This window comes from Pleurodeles waltl, chromosome 12 (genome assembly GCF_031143425.1).
Source record: "Pleurodeles waltl isolate 20211129_DDA chromosome 12, aPleWal1.hap1.20221129, whole genome shotgun sequence".
NCBI classification, from domain to species: domain Eukaryota; kingdom Metazoa; phylum Chordata; class Amphibia; order Caudata; family Salamandridae; genus Pleurodeles; species Pleurodeles waltl.
Genome location: NC_090451.1, coordinates 704,570,250 through 704,587,889, shown reverse-complemented (window position 1 = coordinate 704,587,889; position 17,640 = coordinate 704,570,250). Strand labels below are relative to the sequence as shown.

At 44.4% G+C, this 17,640-nt stretch overlaps 1 protein-coding gene across 1 annotated transcript in view; it reads right to left on the bottom strand.

Annotated features, from left to right (window-relative positions):
• Positions 1–1,549: 1,549 nt before the first annotated feature.
• The window catches only part of FBXO24 (F-box protein 24), a 109,360-nt gene continuing 93,269 nt past the window's right edge, over positions 1,550–17,640 (bottom strand). Inside the window, exons 5-10 of the mRNA XM_069215655.1 lie at positions 17,093–17,336; positions 13,959–14,117; positions 12,884–13,005; positions 8,521–8,652; positions 4,373–4,543; positions 1,550–2,169 (exon numbers count right to left, since the gene is read on the bottom strand). Of these exons, the coding sequence (XP_069071756.1) occupies positions 1,846–2,169; positions 4,373–4,543; positions 8,521–8,652; positions 12,884–13,005; positions 13,959–14,117; positions 17,093–17,336 (1,152 nt within the window). The 3' untranslated portion in view covers positions 1,550–1,845. The remainder of the gene's footprint in view (positions 2,170–4,372; positions 4,544–8,520; positions 8,653–12,883; positions 13,006–13,958; positions 14,118–17,092; positions 17,337–17,640) is intronic.

Sequence of the window (17,640 nt, the reverse complement as noted above, 5' to 3'; positions counted from 1 at the left end):
CTGCCATATCCTTTTGATGGTACCATCATGTCAATCCCTGCGGGCACTGGGCTACTGGATGCATACTCCATGTTGTGCTCACCACCACGATCCCACAGTGTAGAATATAAGCTTCTGCTGACCATGGAATTCCACCTCCTCTGACAGTCGAGATGATCGTCCTGAGCTGAACATGGTTGTCCTGGGTCCGACGGAAGGGATGTTCGGCCTGAGCTGACCATGGCTATCTACATTCTAATAGTCAAGATGATTAACCTAAGCTGACCATGGTTCTCCACAGCCCAACAGTAGAGGTGATCAACCTGAGGTGACCATATTTGTCCACACTCCAACATTGCGAAGTGGTCAACCTGAGCTGGCCATGGCTCTCCACAGTCCAGCAGTATAGGTGATCAACCTGAGCTGGCCATGGCTCTCCACGGTCCAGCAATAGAGGTGATCAACCTGAGCTGACCATGGCTCACCACTGTCCATTAGTATAGATGATCAGCCTGAGCTGATCATGGTTCTCCACTGTCCAACACTGGAAATGATTAGGATGAGCTGGCCATTTCTCCACAGTCCAACAGTTGAGATGGTCAGCATGAGCTAACAATGGCTCTCCATGGTGTCTACAGTGGAGATCATCAGCCCGAGCTGATCAGTGGTCATGAGCTGGGAGTTTTTGTGACTTCACCTAACTAGCAACTGTTAACCTTCATGTTGACACCTAGAATAAATGACGTGCTTAAAGAGTTTATAGCACTAAATGGCTACAATCTTGTGAACATGAAGTTAGTTAAAGGTGTCTGACAGGAAAAGGCTCACACATGGATATGGTTGTTTCATGTGTACCAGTTTTAGAGATGTGGGAGCATATTTTGAATGTGATATTTCTACCTGTGAAGGTTGAGATAAGGTGTGATCTTCAAGTGATTTTCTTCAGTGACCTTCCAAAGTAAAATTACCTGCAAGAAGAACCACAGGTGGTGGCTTTCAAAAGCAATTTCATGAGCTAAAATAATAGTTCTGTGTGATTGGAAGAGCTAGAAACAGCTGAACACTGAGGAATTTATATTTGAACATACAAAATTGCAACCCTAGAGGGACTTACTTTTCCCCTGGAGCTGGGGAAACACTTCTAATACAGTGTAAGCACCAAATATTTGTGTTGCTGTAAAATGTATGAGCTTTGCCAATTTATCTGTTAAGCTTGATTTATGTCTGCTTGCTCGTGTTTTTACTGTGGTTCTTTGTAATATTTGTAAACATTAAATATATGCCTTTAATCTAAAAAGTTAAGTGCAACCACAATCTCAGAATTGAGAACGGATTCCAATAAGTAGTATGATTGTACTTAGTATGAAAAGTGGGAAAACTGCAAAGAACCATGCTCGGTGTGTGCTTGAGACTACTCTTGCTTCTAATGTTTCTGATGAAAGCCAAGCTGATGTTCAAACTGCAAATCCCTGACACCTTCTCCTTCCTGTGCAGAGTTTCTGAGCAGAACCTGGTCTTCAGAAAGGACATTCCTTGCATTCGCTCATGAAAATACTCTGTCACAAGTATGTCAGTGTTTATTGGTTTATTTATTTGCTTTATTTTTCCCAGTTATATAGTTGGTGGGCGACAGTAGACAAGATTCTTCTCCATTCTCAATCAGTAATAGCATGATCAGGTCTTAGTGCAATATGAAGGCCAGTCACCACCTCCTGGCCTCTGGATTCAGGAGAGGAGGACATCCAGAGTGTTCAGTGATGTCTCCATATCCTCCTCTCCTTCCCCTTCCGGTTCCCTTGTTCCCCCATAATGCATTTTTAATATCGCTTGTCCTCTTTCTCATCCTCCCATCTCTGTGGCGCCAAGCTAGTTGAGGACCTGTTTTTGCTGGGCTTGACGCTGCATCATGCTCAGGGCTTCCCAGAAGAAGTCCTTCTGGAAGCCAAAGAGTGACATGTGGCCCACGATCTCCCGCATCTTTGCCATCTGCTCCTCGAGGCTGGCACACTTGTGCAACTGGCTGAGGTACTCCTCGCAGGCTCGGGCAGCCTCAGCGTCCAGGTCCGTGCCCTGGCAACGGGCCTTTCCAGCGGGAAGCTCACGGTAGCAGGACAACTCCTCCACATCATAGCTGGAGAACATGTAGAGACATTCGCGAGTGGAGCAGAGCTGCTTTGTGCAGAGGGGCACCTGTGGAGGAAAAAGAGGGCCTGGTGTTAGAGAGAGAACTGTGAGCGGCAGACACCACTGAGGGAAGCAGAAGGTATTGGGACAATAGTAGCAGGATGGGTGACGACTAGGATCATTTGGAGTTCATGGAATTCAAATACCCGTAATTAAGATTCAATAACAGGTTAATGTTTCGGCTAGTGACATAGACATTCTGTTTCAAAAGTAAGAATCTAAAATCACAATGCATGAAAACCTGAACAGCTCCATTTAGAATCGTCAGCCATCCCACTGGTAGCAGTGACTAGAGACAACTTCTTAAAGTAATGTTCTCTATATCTGTATCACTATCCCAGTCACCGTTCTGTCTGCCTCTGTTCATCTATTATTTTTCTACAGTTTTGTATAGCGTAATGTAGACCCACCAAGACAGCAAAGTATTTTATATAAACAATGACTAAATTGAGGTTGCCCTAGAAAAAGATAAACAGTACACGGTACAAGTGAATAATATTTGGGCAGGGTGGAGTTCGACCATCAAGCAGCTTACTTACTCTTTATGAGTTCCCTGGGGTGGGATAGGATAGTTATCATATTTGATTAAAAGCTGAAACAGAGGTGTTTGGAATTTACTTCTATTGTTCAGAAAAGGTATGCGTCTGCAGATCATCTGTATGGCTCAAGTAGAACCCTTATTGGTGCTTGTTTGAGATTTAACTAGGGAAAGGAGGCGGTAGGGGATACTGATGTAGAGAAGCTCTAAAATACTAGCGTAATGTTGAAATACTTTCTATTTTTCTGCCTTCTGACAAATATCATAGCTACTATGTTAATTTTTCTAATTGTTACTATTCGTGTAATGTGCACTATGATAGTATTTTAATTTTAATGTGTTGAACATATATTCCTAGTTTCAATGTATTCTTTAGTGTGCCTATTCATTATGAAAGAGGATCTGTGTTCTATTAATTATTCCTGTGAAGCCTCACAGTACATACAATGCACCTTACTCAAGTAATGCTCCGTGTGTTGTGGGAGGATGCAGTCCACTGGGTTCTCTGTGTCATCTCGGTACATTGACAAAGTCCTTAGTGCCAGAGTGTTAAGAAAACTCATCCCTATGCCATTTTCTGGAGAGAAGTCATGACAATGTATCATAACATGTTTATCCAGTCAGTGGTGTTTGTTTTAAAAAATTGAATTTAACACAGAATTAGAAAAATGTTAAAATTAGAAATGGTCCCAGCAGAAAAGCATTTAGATTCAGTCCTATGTGTCAGCTAACCTATGTCCCCACAAAGAATGACAGCTGTTATAAAACTACCGCAGCAGTAATATATTCATCCCTTTGCAATTTAATATGTAGGTGTTATGTCTTATTTTGCATGAATTCCACTCTAGCTGGTTTCAGATTGCTGTCAGTCAAGGATAGAATAAGGACAGTATCCCAGTAATAATAACAGCAAAGCAGCACAGATGTGAAGCTGCAGGGAGGCAGATGAACAGGCCCAACAACCAGGGATGAAGAGTGGTGCTGAGAGTACTGTAGAAAGGTGAAATAAGAAGCCAAAGACTCAGCGGGGAGTGATACATAATAAGAGGTAATGTTGGGGATAAAAAGACATTAATATAGTTTCATTAGTGACCATTCAGAGAAGGTGAGTTACCAGTGCTAGGCAGTAAATATACAAAATAGCTGAAAAAGCATAATATACAAATATATAAGGGGAAGAAGTCTAGGAAAATCGAGGTAAGGCATCAGCATGGATTAAAGTCTATGGTGTGACAAGGCAAAAATCCCATCCTAGTACTGCAGATGGGTAACCCGGCACAGTGAACCTTAGGAGCAGAGTCCAACGCAGGAACCTACGGAAACAAATTAAAAATAACAGCTCACGATTCCAGTAGATAATCGTCTGCATCCACACTCAAGATGAAAGAAAGGGAGAGATCGTGTCCCAATGAGGGCAAACTCAAACTGATGGTTTCGGGGGACATAAAGAGATGCTAAAATAGTGCTGGAGCTAACCCTTGAAACAAAGATGTTCTCCACTGGCAGCGCATCCACCACTTTCTCCACAAATCAGCAGCTCTTCTTACCACGCACCTCCAAATCAGACCACTTGCCTACTAGTAGAAATTGAGATGATAGCCAGCCCAGTCACCCTGTCTTATCCAAGGTGCCTACCCTTCCTATGCCATAGGTACCCAAGGATGCACTTACCTTAACGTGCAGCTTGACAAATGAGGCGCTGCCCTTTAGCCAGCCCGGAAGCCTCCCGCCTGCACCACATCCACTTCCGTGCACCTCCTTGCTGAAGTCTGCCCCTTGGGTGAGGACCAGGGAGTGGTTCAAGCCGCACCAGATGTCAATGGGCCGCTTCAGGTAGCGCACCTGCAGAGAGAAAGAAGGAGAGGCGGCAGTGCCCAGGTGCACACGTGGCAGCGTTCAAAGTCTTTATGATCTTAGGTTTATTTTAGTAAGAGGTTTTCTAATGTGCTAAATGAACCAGTGACATCACAGTACTGTACAACACATGAGAACAGTATAAAACAATCTAACTGATTCTAAAACAAACTAATCCTAAAACAATCTAACTGATGCTAAACAATCTAGCTAATCCTAAAACAATCTAACTGGTGCTAAACCAATCTAATTGAGGCTAAAACAATCCAAATGATCCTAAAATGATCTAAGTGATCCGAAAACAATCTAACTAATCCTACAACAATCTAACTGATGCTAAAACAAACTAACTAATCCTAAAACAAACTAAGTATTCCTACAACAATCTAACTGATGCTAAAACAATCTAACTAATCCTAAAACAATCTAACTGATGCTAAAACAATCTAACTAATCCTAAAACAATCTAACTGAGGCTAAAACAATCTAACTAATCCTAAAATAATCGAATTAATCCTAAAACAATCTAATTGTTGCTAAAACAATCCAACTGAACCTAAAATGATCTAAGTGATCCTAAAACAATCAAATTAATCTCATAACAATCTAACTAATCCTAAAACAATCCAACTAATCATACAACAATCTAACTGATGCTAAAACAAACAAACTAATCCTAAACAAACTAACTAATCCTACAACAATGTAACTGATGCTAAAAGAATCGAACTAATCCAAAAACAATCTAACTTATCCTAAAATGATCTAAGTGATCCTAAAACAATCTAACTGATGCTAAAACAATCTCACTAATCCTACAGCAATCCAATTTATGCTAAAACAATCTAACTACTCCTAAAACAATCTACCTGATGCTAAAACAATCTATCTAATCCTACCGCAATCTAACTGATTCTAAAACAAACGAACTAATTCTTTAACAATGTAACTGATCCTAAAACAATCTATTCCTAAATCAATCTAACTGATCCTTGAAGTCCTAATCGTTGTACCCTAAAATTGCTATCAGTCTCTCAAGAACACTCCAAACATGGAACGTTACCTCAGCTAGCCCAGAAAGAGGCATGTTGTGAGGTTTTACAAGCATGCCAGTAGATACTCCCTTTTCCACCCATCTATTCAACTAAGGGGAACTATCACCTGTTAATGGCAGGTCAGTAAACTACTTATGTTCTTGTCTGCATGAGGTCTGCAGACCAGAATCTTCCAAAAAACATTGGATTTGGGTGTGCACCTCTGGTGGTTCAACAGTCCTATTTACAACTCCTTTGATGACAGATGTGTCCCAACAGAGACACCTTCAGCTGGGCAATCAGGTCCCTCAAAATTCAAAGCTAACCCCACCATAAATGGCGGCAGGTCATGAATCCGAACTGCAGCGGCCTTTTTAGTGGTGTTAACTCTGTGAATGGCCATCATGGATAAGTCGCATGTGAGCATCACCTGTTTACAACAATATATATGCACACACTCACATGTACTGGTTTACAACAACATATATACACACACACACTTACACATACCTGTTTACTACTATATATATACATATATATATATATATATATATATATATATATATATATACACACACACACCTGTTTACAATTTACACACACTAACACATACCTGTTTACAACATTATGTATACATTCACACAAATTTGTTTAGAACATTATTTATATACACACACTTACACATACACGTTTACAACAATATATACAAACACACACTCAAACATACCTGTTTACAACAAAATACATACACACACACTCATACGTACCTGTTTACAAACAATGTGTATACACGCAACACATCTGTTTACAATATATACACAAACTGATACATATATGTTTACAACAATGTATATAAAATCACAAATGTAAGAGATAAATTAATGCGCACAATGCACTTATTTGCCGAATTCAGCTTTTATAGTGTCCCACCTTGCATTATCCCCGCTGGACATCCTGCCTGAATGGTACATTGATTATCCTGTGGCAGACGCGCTGGCACAGTGACAGAACATTAAACAAAAGCACTGGGTTAGCCAATCCCCATCAGTCTTCTAAACGATGCTCATTTGTGCATTAGGCACATTTGTAATATGTCTTCTCATTTGTTGCACTGGAGCCGATAGGACAGCTGATGCTGTCATATGTAATTGGTTTTAGAAATTGAGAAAGGTGAAGATATATGTTGTTTGTTACAAGTTGTAATTTAATTTTAAATGCAGGGATTAAATCCATAGAATTTATGTCTTATGTAGAGCTCTCCAATGATAATTTGTGATGTCACAATGACAACATATTTAGTAGGTGAAGGATGGCTACATCATATGTTACAGAGCTTTGCTGAGTTTAGTGATTTGCACCTGTATGCCTCACACAAAGGGCGGCCTCTCTGGCATTTCACATCCTGTGCCTAGTACCTTCTGCACATCTATGCCCAGTATCCTCTGCCGGTGCAGAAGATACTAGGCCTGGCTGGAGCACCAGCACACACTAGGCCTTCCTTTACACAGTACCTGCGCTGCTCGTCCTAGTTCTTCATTCCGTCCCCCCTCAGATCTTGCTTCAAGAGGCACTAAATATCCTAGGCCTTGCTATGTCTGCGCTGCTCGTCCTAGTTCTTCGTTCATGCACCCTAGGTCTTGCTTCAAGCAGCACTGTGCTGTGTAATCTAGGCCTTGCTGTGTCTACTCTGTCATGCTAGTTCTTCGTTCATGCACCCTCGGTCATGCTTCAAGCAGCACTACGTAACCAAGGCCTTGCTATGTCTACACTGTCATGCTAGTTCTTCGTTCATGCACCCTCGGTCGTGCTTCAAGCAGCACCATGTAACCAAGGCCTTAGTATGTCTACACTGTCATGCTAGTTCTTCGTTCATGCACCCTCAGTCGTGCTTCAAGCAGCACCATGTAACCAAGGCCTTAGTATGTCTACACTGTCATGCTAGTTCTTCGTTCATGCACCCTCAGTCGTGCTTCAAGCAGCACTATGTAACCTAGGCCTTAGTATGTCTACACTGTCATGCTAGTTCTTCGTTCATGCACCCTCAGTCGTGCTTCAAGCAGCACCATGTAACCTAGGCCTTGGTATGTCTACACTGTCACGCTAGTTATTCGTTCATGCACCCTCAGTCGTGCTTCAAGCGGCACTTTGTAACCTAGGCCTTGCTGTGTCTACACTGTCACGCTAGTTCTTCGTTCCTGTACCCTCAGTCGTGCTTCAAGTAGCACTATATAACCTAGGCCTTGCAGTGTCTACACTGTCATGCTAGTTCTTCGTTCATGCACCCTCAGTCGTGCTTCAAGCAGCAATGTGTAACCTAGGCCTTGCTGAGTCTACACTGTCAAGCTAGTTCTTCGTTCATGCAAGCCTCGGTCATGCTTCAAGCAGCACTATATAACCTAGGCCTTGCTGTGTCTACACTGTCACGCTAGTTCTTCGTTCCTGCATCCTAGGTCTTGCTTCAAGCAGCACCATGTAACCTAGGCCTTGCTATGATTGTGCCGCTAATCCTAGTGTTAGGCTCCTCTGCACACCACACACTAGGTCTATCTTCTGACACCTCCCACTCCAGGCCTTGCTCCCTCTGGCAGTGTACGTCCTGTGTCATGCTTCTGTCTGTACAGTTTACACTTTGCATCACATTGCTATCAGTTGCCTCCTCTTGACGTCTTTGAAATGTACTTTTTCTGCTTCACCTAATGGTCTCCGGGTTCTTTCTGCTCCTTGTAGGTTCTCCCTGTGCTTACTCTCACCTGCCACATACACGCTGGTCCTCCATACATAAAGATGTGCTTTTTCAAACTCCATCATTCTCACTTTCCACCCTGACTTGCCCAGCACACCCCCTCTCCGACAGACCGCCACCCAGTATCCACCCATCAACAATCAGAAGCCCGCCGGCGCAGGAGGTGGCACGCCGCTCATTGTTCTCACCTGTGTGGGTTCACCGCGGTCAATTTTATCTCCAGTTCCCAGCTGCCCATACCTGTTGTTTCCTTGCATAAAAATCCGCCCATACTCGTCAACCAGGCCCAGGTGATTGTATCCGAGAGAGCAGAAGATTATCTGCAAGAGAAAATGACTAGTTGTGAAAAGAAGCTCACAGGTGAGAGGGTGGTACAGCTTAAAGATGTGGGCAAAAGGTACTCAAGGGGAGGGGGTGACTAAAGATGATTAATGGTGCGAGTGACACTCCAGTCCACTGGAATGCTGTTCTGAACTCAGTAACCCATCCATATTTTTTAAATTTCACCAGGTTTGCTTATTGTTTATAACACTTTATGTTAATCCCAAAACCAGAAGGTACTAATAGCTTCGGGCTTCGGCTTGACGCCATATTGAAGAGCTTTCTTAAAGTCTTTGGGGGGGGATGTGTGGTGTTGGACTGGCCAGAGTCCATGGGGCCTGCAGAGGGTTCAAGTTGCTTCCAGTCTTTCAGATCTTTGCAATAGCACTGGTTCTCAGACAGATTTTACAAATATGATTGGATATCACCTACAAGGAGCCCACGCCTCCAAGTGTAATAGCGGTCAATTTTCATTGGTTCTCTGTTATTGCTCTTCGAGGCCATTGATTTAGTGATATCACTGGGAATTTGCCTTCTATTTAAAATGTTTTCCTTGCTGGTTACACAGACGCTGACTCAAACTATAACCAAATAAACTGGACAAGAATCATAACTACTATTGAACTATAAATCAAGTCGGAGAGAGCGAGCTTGAAATTTAAAAAAGCACAGCTCATAGCAAAAGCATGACTTCAAGCTGCTAAAGTCCAAATTTACTCGCGTAGACTGGTTCTCACGGGCTATCTCGGAGACTTTTATGGTTTTATAGAAGAAAGAGTACTTTTCAGTAGCTTGAATATCCAGAGGTAGCAAATTCAAATTATATACACCCAAAGCACTGAAAGGATTCACCACACCTATTTACAAAGTAAACTAGTTATTGGATGCGGCCACGTATTCACGCAATATGGAAGTCCTGCTTTCACAGACTTGAGAAACTACCAGACAACCAGTAGGTGTCGTGTTAGATGGTACTCACTGCATCATCAACAGCTAGAGATGCGGACACGTGCAGGTCCCGATCATGGAGGATGGTGAGGAACCGGGTACCGACACATTGCCGAATCCGTCCTCTGGTTGGTGAGCAAAAGAGAGACAAGGGCCATCCCTAGGCTGCAGCGGTCTCTCGGGAGGTGTGAAGAGGAGTGATCTGCAGCAAAACATAAAGGAACAGAGGAGACCAGGTGACCAAAATGGAGGAACCCAAAAGCAATGTTTGGGGTGTCCTGAACAAATAAAGTGGGATGCCTCCAGGGCAAGCAGAGGTCATAGAGTCAAGGTACCTGAGTGTTAGGTATGTGTTGACTCAACAGGCATGTGGCAGAGCTCAGTTACAGAGCATCACTCAATAATGACTGAGGGTCTCAATGGGATAGTTGGATATGCAGCTTGTGCAAAAATAGACCCCACACCGCAGCGTAGATTCAACAAACATCTAATCAGGCTCAAATTTGAAGAAAGAGTGTAAACATAATTGAATACCAACTCCAAAAACCTCAACCAAGTCTTTTTCAGACCAAGACTCAACATAGGTAGAAAAACAAGAACGGGGAGGATGAAGAGGGCATAATCCAATCCGCCCAAGGGAAGTGCCTTGAGTGATTAAACAATAAGCGCTAACGTTTAAACCGTTTTCAAAGGAATGAGCGCAGACAGCTATGTGCAAGAAGCAGAACAACTTCTTTTTTTTAAATAGTCACATACTGCTAAACTTTGATCCAACAGATGGGGAATATTATAGCACGAGTATTAGAACATAAAGTAAATATGAAAAATAAATAATTCATCTCACAATTAGTTTTTGCAAACGTTGAAACCTCCAGGTTGATCATTATTGCAACCATTTCTGTCTGAATTTATAAATGTCTACAGTACCTAGTACGGACACTGGCCATTCCCTTAGGCTGTTGAAATCACTAGCATTTAGTGATGAAGGATTGATTCTGTTTTATGAGGATGCCACAAGCCTACACAGGTCAACTACACACAGTGAAGGAATGTGTGATCCCTTTTTAGCAAAGCTCAGTGGCAGCGGCAATGATATTTGGATGAAAATGATCCACATTTTTTAATATATCTATTTTTGCTTTACGGAACAACATTTTCTGAAAGTATAGTTTTGGCACGCACATGGCTCTTGCCTATGGTAAAGTGTGTCTTAACGATTCCGAAAAGCCTTCTAGTGGCCAATGGCTAGCAAATCTATTGCAGCTTGAACTGTTAGTGAGTCTGTCACATCACTCCATTAAAGCGTATGGTGGACTCACTGGAGGTCCTAAAGTTCTTTACTAGTGGTGGCCTACACAACACTCAGGGGGTCATTCCGTCCCCGGCGGGCGGCAGGCGCCGCCCGCCAGGCGGAAACCGCCCAAACACCGCCCCGCGGTCAAATGACCGCGGGGACCATTTTAACTTTCCCGCTTAGAATAGTGGCATACAATGAACAACATTAATTAAGCTCTAGGAGAGAATCGTGCGTCTTGCTGATTCGAGTGCCACCATGTAAAATGTCAAGAAATGGTAGCACGCAAGGTTCAAAAGATTGCCCGCCGGCCCAGCGGGAAAGCCCCAGCAAAGATGAAGCCGGCTCCGAATGGCGGATTTGCTGGGGTGCGACGGGTGCAGTTGCACCCGTCCCGATTTTCAGTGTCTGCTATGCAGACACTGAAAATCTTTGTGGGGCCCTGTTAGGGGGCCCCAAGACACCCGTTCCCGCCAGCCAGGTTCTGGCGGGTAAAACCGCCAGAACCAGGCTGGCGGGAAGGGGGTCGTAATCCCCATGAGGATTCTTTTGGGCAGGGGTAAACCGGCGGGAAACCGGCGGTTGCCCTTTTCTGACCGCGGCAGGAATTGCCCATGTAGCACCGCCAGCCTGTTGGCGGTGCTACCCCCGGCCTCCACCCTGGCGGTCATAGTCCGCCAGGGTCAGAATCAGGCCCTCAGTTTGGTAGATTTCTGTCTATTATGAAAGCAGCCCATAACATTTTCTTGAATGCAGTTTTGAAACTCAAGGTATGAGCTTTAAGCTTCTGAATTCACAGTCGTTACATAAAATCAGACGGTTTCAGATCTAGAAGAAAACGGATCAGGGAAAGATAAAATATAACTGGATTTCTGAGCCTAACTAGCCTCACGAGGTCTTAAATGTGCATCCTAAAAATTTGTGTATATAGAAAACTCTCCTGAACCTATACTTCTTCAGGAGTAGAAAAGGATTGCAAGGTGCGGAAAGTGTAAGGTCATCCTGCTCCAGAGCATTCTTGCTAGGCGAGTGTGATACGTACTTGCTGCATCCGTGACTTGTTTCTGTGCTAAGACTTCCAGCCCCTTGTGCAGAGACCTGATAAACCACACTGAATGTTGGTGTTTCTTTCTCCCTTTGCAATCTTCAGAGGTTGGGAGTTTAAGTTGCACTTGGGATGATCGACTCGAAGGGGGAACATTGCCAAGCAACTGGATCCCCTCATCAGTTTTAATGTTAATTATTCCATTGTTTTTTCAGTGTTTTATATTCAATGTTATTTGATTTTGAAAAAAATAATGTTATAATAATCACATAGAATGCATCATTCCTAAGCTTTGTAAGTAAGTCGTACGTTTTAGGCGTCCCAACAAAAAGATTATACAATTCCTGTGGAACTTGCACCATGCAATAAGGCCATTCTTTGAATTTCTCCTTTAACAAGCATGTTTTATTGGGGGAAATGGTAATAGAACCACACCTCTTACCCCACATGGCTAGTCCTACCCATAGGTGGTCAGGACCTTTGAGTACCGAACCAACAGCCACACCAATCCCGGCGCAGTAACTTAGAGCCAGGCAGACAGAGAGAAAGCTGAAAAATGTTCTAGGCTGTCTTGACTAAAGTCAGATCTGAAATGTACTTTGGCCAGGCACCTTTAGAAACAAACCATCTCCTGGTGGTTTAATTAAACTAGACTAATCAAGTGCAGATCCTCTTTATTAGAGCTTCATCTACAAGGCTCTGCGTTTGATTCCAGCAGAGGTGTGCCTTTATATTTGGCAAAAGGGCAGGTCTCTTCCTTACCTAGTCCCTAAAGGTCATTAAAAAGTGGTTGATAGGATTACAACTCCTGACCAAAAAACCCTTCTCTTTGCCCTGAAAGATTAACTTTCAGAGACCTGGCTATTTAGAAGGCTTTTCTAGATCTATGTCTAATTTGTCCTTTTGTGCTGCAGAAGAGCACTCACTCTTTCACAGCTCTTACCTTAGATGTTAAAGACAGGGCCAGTGGCATCTGAAGGTCCAGAGGATCAAATGCATGAAGTGTTCCAAAGAGGTCACGATACACTCCTGCTGCGTGGACCTCAAAGTACACGGCTCCCAAATCTAGAGGGGCAGGAGGAGAAGGGGTAGATTAACTCTATGAACGTCTGTGGAAGAAGGAGAAAGTCTAGATCATACCTGTGCATTGCCACAACAAACATTTTCAAGTATGGATCACTCAGTCTGGAGAGGAATGCTGCACGGCCCGCCAAAGTCCCGCCGTCAGGTTACCGTTCCGCGGTCGAAAGACCGCGGCGGTAATTCTGACATTCCCGCTGGGCTGGCGGGCAGCCGCCCGCCAGCCCAGCGGGAAAGAGGCTTCCACGATGAAGCCGGCTCGGAATCGAGCCGGCGGAGTGGAAGCTGTGCGACGGGTGCAGTATTTCACTGTCTGCACAGCAGACAGTGAAATACATTTAGGGGCCCTCTTAGGGGCCCCCAGGGGCCCCGCGACCCCCCCTACCGCCATCCGGTTCCCGGCGGGCGGACCGCCGGGAACTGGATGGCGGTAGGGGGGGTCGGAATCCCCTCGGCGGCGCAGCAAGCTGCGCCGCCTTGGAGGATTCCAACGGGCAGCGGAAAACCGGCGGGAGACCGCCGGTTTTCCTGCACTGACCGCGGCCAAAGCGCCGCGGTCAGAATGCCCTGCGGGGCACCGCCGGGCTGTCGGCGGTGCTCCCGCCAACCGCGAGCCTGGCGGTCACAGACCGCCAGGCTCGTAATGAGGGCCACAATGTTTGTGGAGCAATTTTCTGTGATTTTCAGAGAACACTCTTTTTGTGGTCTCATTCCACGGTTCTACATGTTGCTTGCTCTCTATGTGCTGTCCTGCAATCAGATGTTATTCATACTTTGTGCTCATTGAGTGGTCTTCCATAGTATTATGCTGGTGCTCTTTCGCTAAAACTCTGCAGGCGGTATGATCTTCCAATACCAGGCAGACGTTGCACCCACTGCCCACGTCTCTTTCAAAACACCATAAACTACATGCATGTAATGTGTAGAGTGTAGTTTACCTGTGACATAGATCACACTGCTCTGGTTGGAGTAGATGTGATTCACCACAATGTGAGAGAGGCACTTGGAGATTTTCCGCAGTGAGAGCTGGACCGTGTAGGATCGCGGCTGGTCGAGTTGTGTCTCATTCACGATAAGGCTGTAAACTTTGCCTTCCTCTAAGGATGAAAGAGATGAGACAAGGTCAGCTTGAGACAGCAAACTTTCCAAATTACATTGCACGCTTAACTAATCATACAGTAACAACTGGCCATAGATTTATTTCAGTTTTCCTCGCATCATGACCTATCTCTTCTGTGTTACCCTGTTCCCTTTCTCCTGTCCCAAGAGGAGCAGCTTATCTACCAAAGATCACTCCCGGAGAGTGGCAGTGACAGAGCAAGTGATGGTGACCCTCTGTGGATCCCTACCAAGCCCACACTAGGAGTCTGCTATGAACTGAAAATGAGTGAGTCACCTGCATCCTACCTGCTACAGGCTATCTCCAGTCCCTTGTTTGGAATGATGGCCCACCCAGCCCAAGAGTGTTTTAATAATCAAGAGCAAGTGATGACTGCCCATGGTTCATAGGGTGGGAGAAGAACCCAGCACCAGGCAGCTAGATGTGGAATGTATCGCAGTATGTTCACCCTCATTATAAGTGTGTCCTCCTGCACCAGTGAACACATCTTTCCTATAAACATATCCCCTCCTTCTTATAACTTTCTTTCTGTCTGTCTTTATGGTTTTCAAGCAATGAGCAGAATCAAGTTAATTTCCTCTTTGCGAAGAGTTCAATTTAGGACATATGGAAATTTAAATGTGAGGGCTGAATTACGTATCTTAGTGGCACTTTGAAAGTGACTGTCCTGTAGAGGCAAGCCTCACCACACTCCACTGTATTACTCCCTGTGATGAGCATTCCATCAAGAACAAAATAAACACTACTTCTGATAAAAAACTAACCACAAAAGCAGAAGGTATCTTGCCAATAAGCTCATAGTCTCTCATTGGCAACCAGGTTCACATGACAGTGATAGCAGTGGGCATGTGACTTGCAGCCACTGTATTGTTCCCCTCAATAGTGTTATCTTGTCACATAGCTTTTCTTCTACACAATCTTCTGCCACAAAGAAACCCCTCCAAATCCCACTGGAACTGTACATTAAGGTAAAATGTAACTAAGGCACGCAAAAGCCTTCACTCACTGAACCCCAGCGCGCCCTCTGAAAAACAACCCCTCTAGGATGTCACATCCACAGTGGAAACCTTCTGACCAGCGGCATTCAAGCATCCCACTGGAGGACCAGTATTGTATGACACGTGCATCAGTGTTTATGCGGCGTAATGGCGCCATGTTTAACAGCCAACCGTAGGGTTTCCTTGTCTTTACATCGGATGCAAAGGGCAGAAAACCCTGGGGATAACATATGTGGTGACTCCTAATGGTCTCAGGCAAGGACACAGAGAACCTCACACATACTAAGCAAGCACCTCCAATACCAGAAACATACACATCCGATCATCAACAACAGACCACCCTGAGAACCATCATTGTATCACAAGATCATTAATACACACTCTTCAATGCGTAGAAGCTGCAGATACTGCAGACAGCAACCTCAACACAAGCGCAATACAAAATTCATTACAGAGACCTTGCATCCCCTTCCCCTTTACCTCCACTCACATTTGAGATCTCTTCAACCCCACAGTAGAGCAGAGGAGGTCTCAGATAACAAGCCCCCCCTGGCTTCACTCTCTGTAGATAGCTACAGCCCACTCACTGCCACATTGCCCTCTCTGCTTTCCAAACATCCGTCATTAATCCAGGGGTACAGGGTATCTCAGGAATTGATAACATTTGAAGTGAGGGATTCATTGCCTTATCACCAAAACACCCATTAACCATTCTGATAACATATTTCGTGAACACTGTAACCTCCCAGTAGACTCATCCACCTGAAGCCTAAACAAAACCCCTTCATCCTTCTTTCCACCATGAACAATCACAGAAATGGTCTTCAGCTCAGTGCTCTCTCTTTAATGTCATTCTCTGATGCCACTGGACAGACCACTCCACTGTCCTGATACTTATCTACTGTGCACCAACCACTCTCCGTGGTCAACTCGATCTCCCCTAAGCAGCGATACGGCCCCCTTAATGTCTTCTCCATTAACAGGCAAACAAGATAAAAGGAGTGTGGTGACAACAATCTAATCAACTTTAAATATCAACATCCTTGAGGACCCTCAGTACCTATCGCAATAGTCATATTACCCTTATGTTGCTGTCTGATAAACTCAAGCCCTCTGCCGTATGATCAAATCTAGCTGTGAAGAGGCATTTGTAAACATAGGCAGTGCTTCCGTCACACCAGGAATCCTTCCAGGCACAAGCACCTACTAGTTCTACGAAAGATAATAAAAAAATACCCCCATTCAACCAAAAAAACAAATCAACAGCAACGGCCTCCTACATATCTTCTAGTCGAGCTTCAGACTGAAGTGCAGAATGAGATGCGCGGATCCACATCGGCGTCAATGTTCTGCACATCAGAAGCAATGGTTATCCTTGCCCTCCTGACCTGCGACATCCCTTGGCAGCATTCAATATGTCAACCGCGTGTCATGTATGAGCTACTTTGTAACTATCCTGCAGTGGTTATAAATCTCCCCTCCTACATACCTCATACAGGTAAGCTGCCAGCAAGTTATGGAGCAGCACAAAGGGCAATTCTTTCCCTCCAGATCATCAATTTTTACTTAGTCTTTCATTGTCCTCCTTACCAACCAGAGTTTCAAGTATCCCTTGTGCACCAAAGACAAACTACTCTGTAAGTAAGTCTCAACAACAAATACAGCCATCAACTCAAACATTGAATCGCCCTCATCAACACTGAAATTTCTGGTACCCACCATAAAACTGAACCTTCAGCAAAGACTAAATTAATTCTCATCTCCAACAGCTCTAAACAAACTCAGACCCAGGAAGGACTCGTCTGCATGGAGCTGGACAGATCCACATCTCAATTCTATTTTGTTTCTTCTGACCTCTTATTGTGTCTATGGAAGCCCCACCTCACAGGTCCCTCTCCCTCAGCACACTCAACTCTCACTAAAGACTGTTAAGGATCGCTGTACCTTTATATACCTGTCAATAGCAGCAGCGACCGCTCAGTCTCCTGACCCACCAGCAGGATCTGCTTGAACTTCATGGAGGAGTGGAAGGTCATTTTGAAGACCCGCTGCCCGCTGGACTGTAGATAAACTTCCACGCAGTCGCAAGCCTGCTGGGGGCTGTGAGAATCTCGGGACACGATGGGAGCCTGTTCCCGGGTGGCCAGTACGTAGAGGTACTTCCGGTAGATGGTGTCATTCCTGGGGTCACTGGAAAACTAGAATAAAGAACAATCAGAGAAGGTGAACAATGAGTCAACATAGGATCTCAATTAAACTACAGTAGAGATATGTTCAGCATAGCAGCTCCAAAAGAAAATACTGCCTTGGCTTGGCGTGAGTAATTCCAATCCTTGTCAACACTGATAATTTCAGCTTCTACTACCCGAGCTCATGTAACTTAGTAAAAAACACACTCTGCCCATGGCCTAACTTCATGAGTCACTATGTGCTACCCACAAACACTGATAGGCGAACCAGCATCCCTAGCCATTCGGCCACTGTATCTTACCCAGTAGGTCT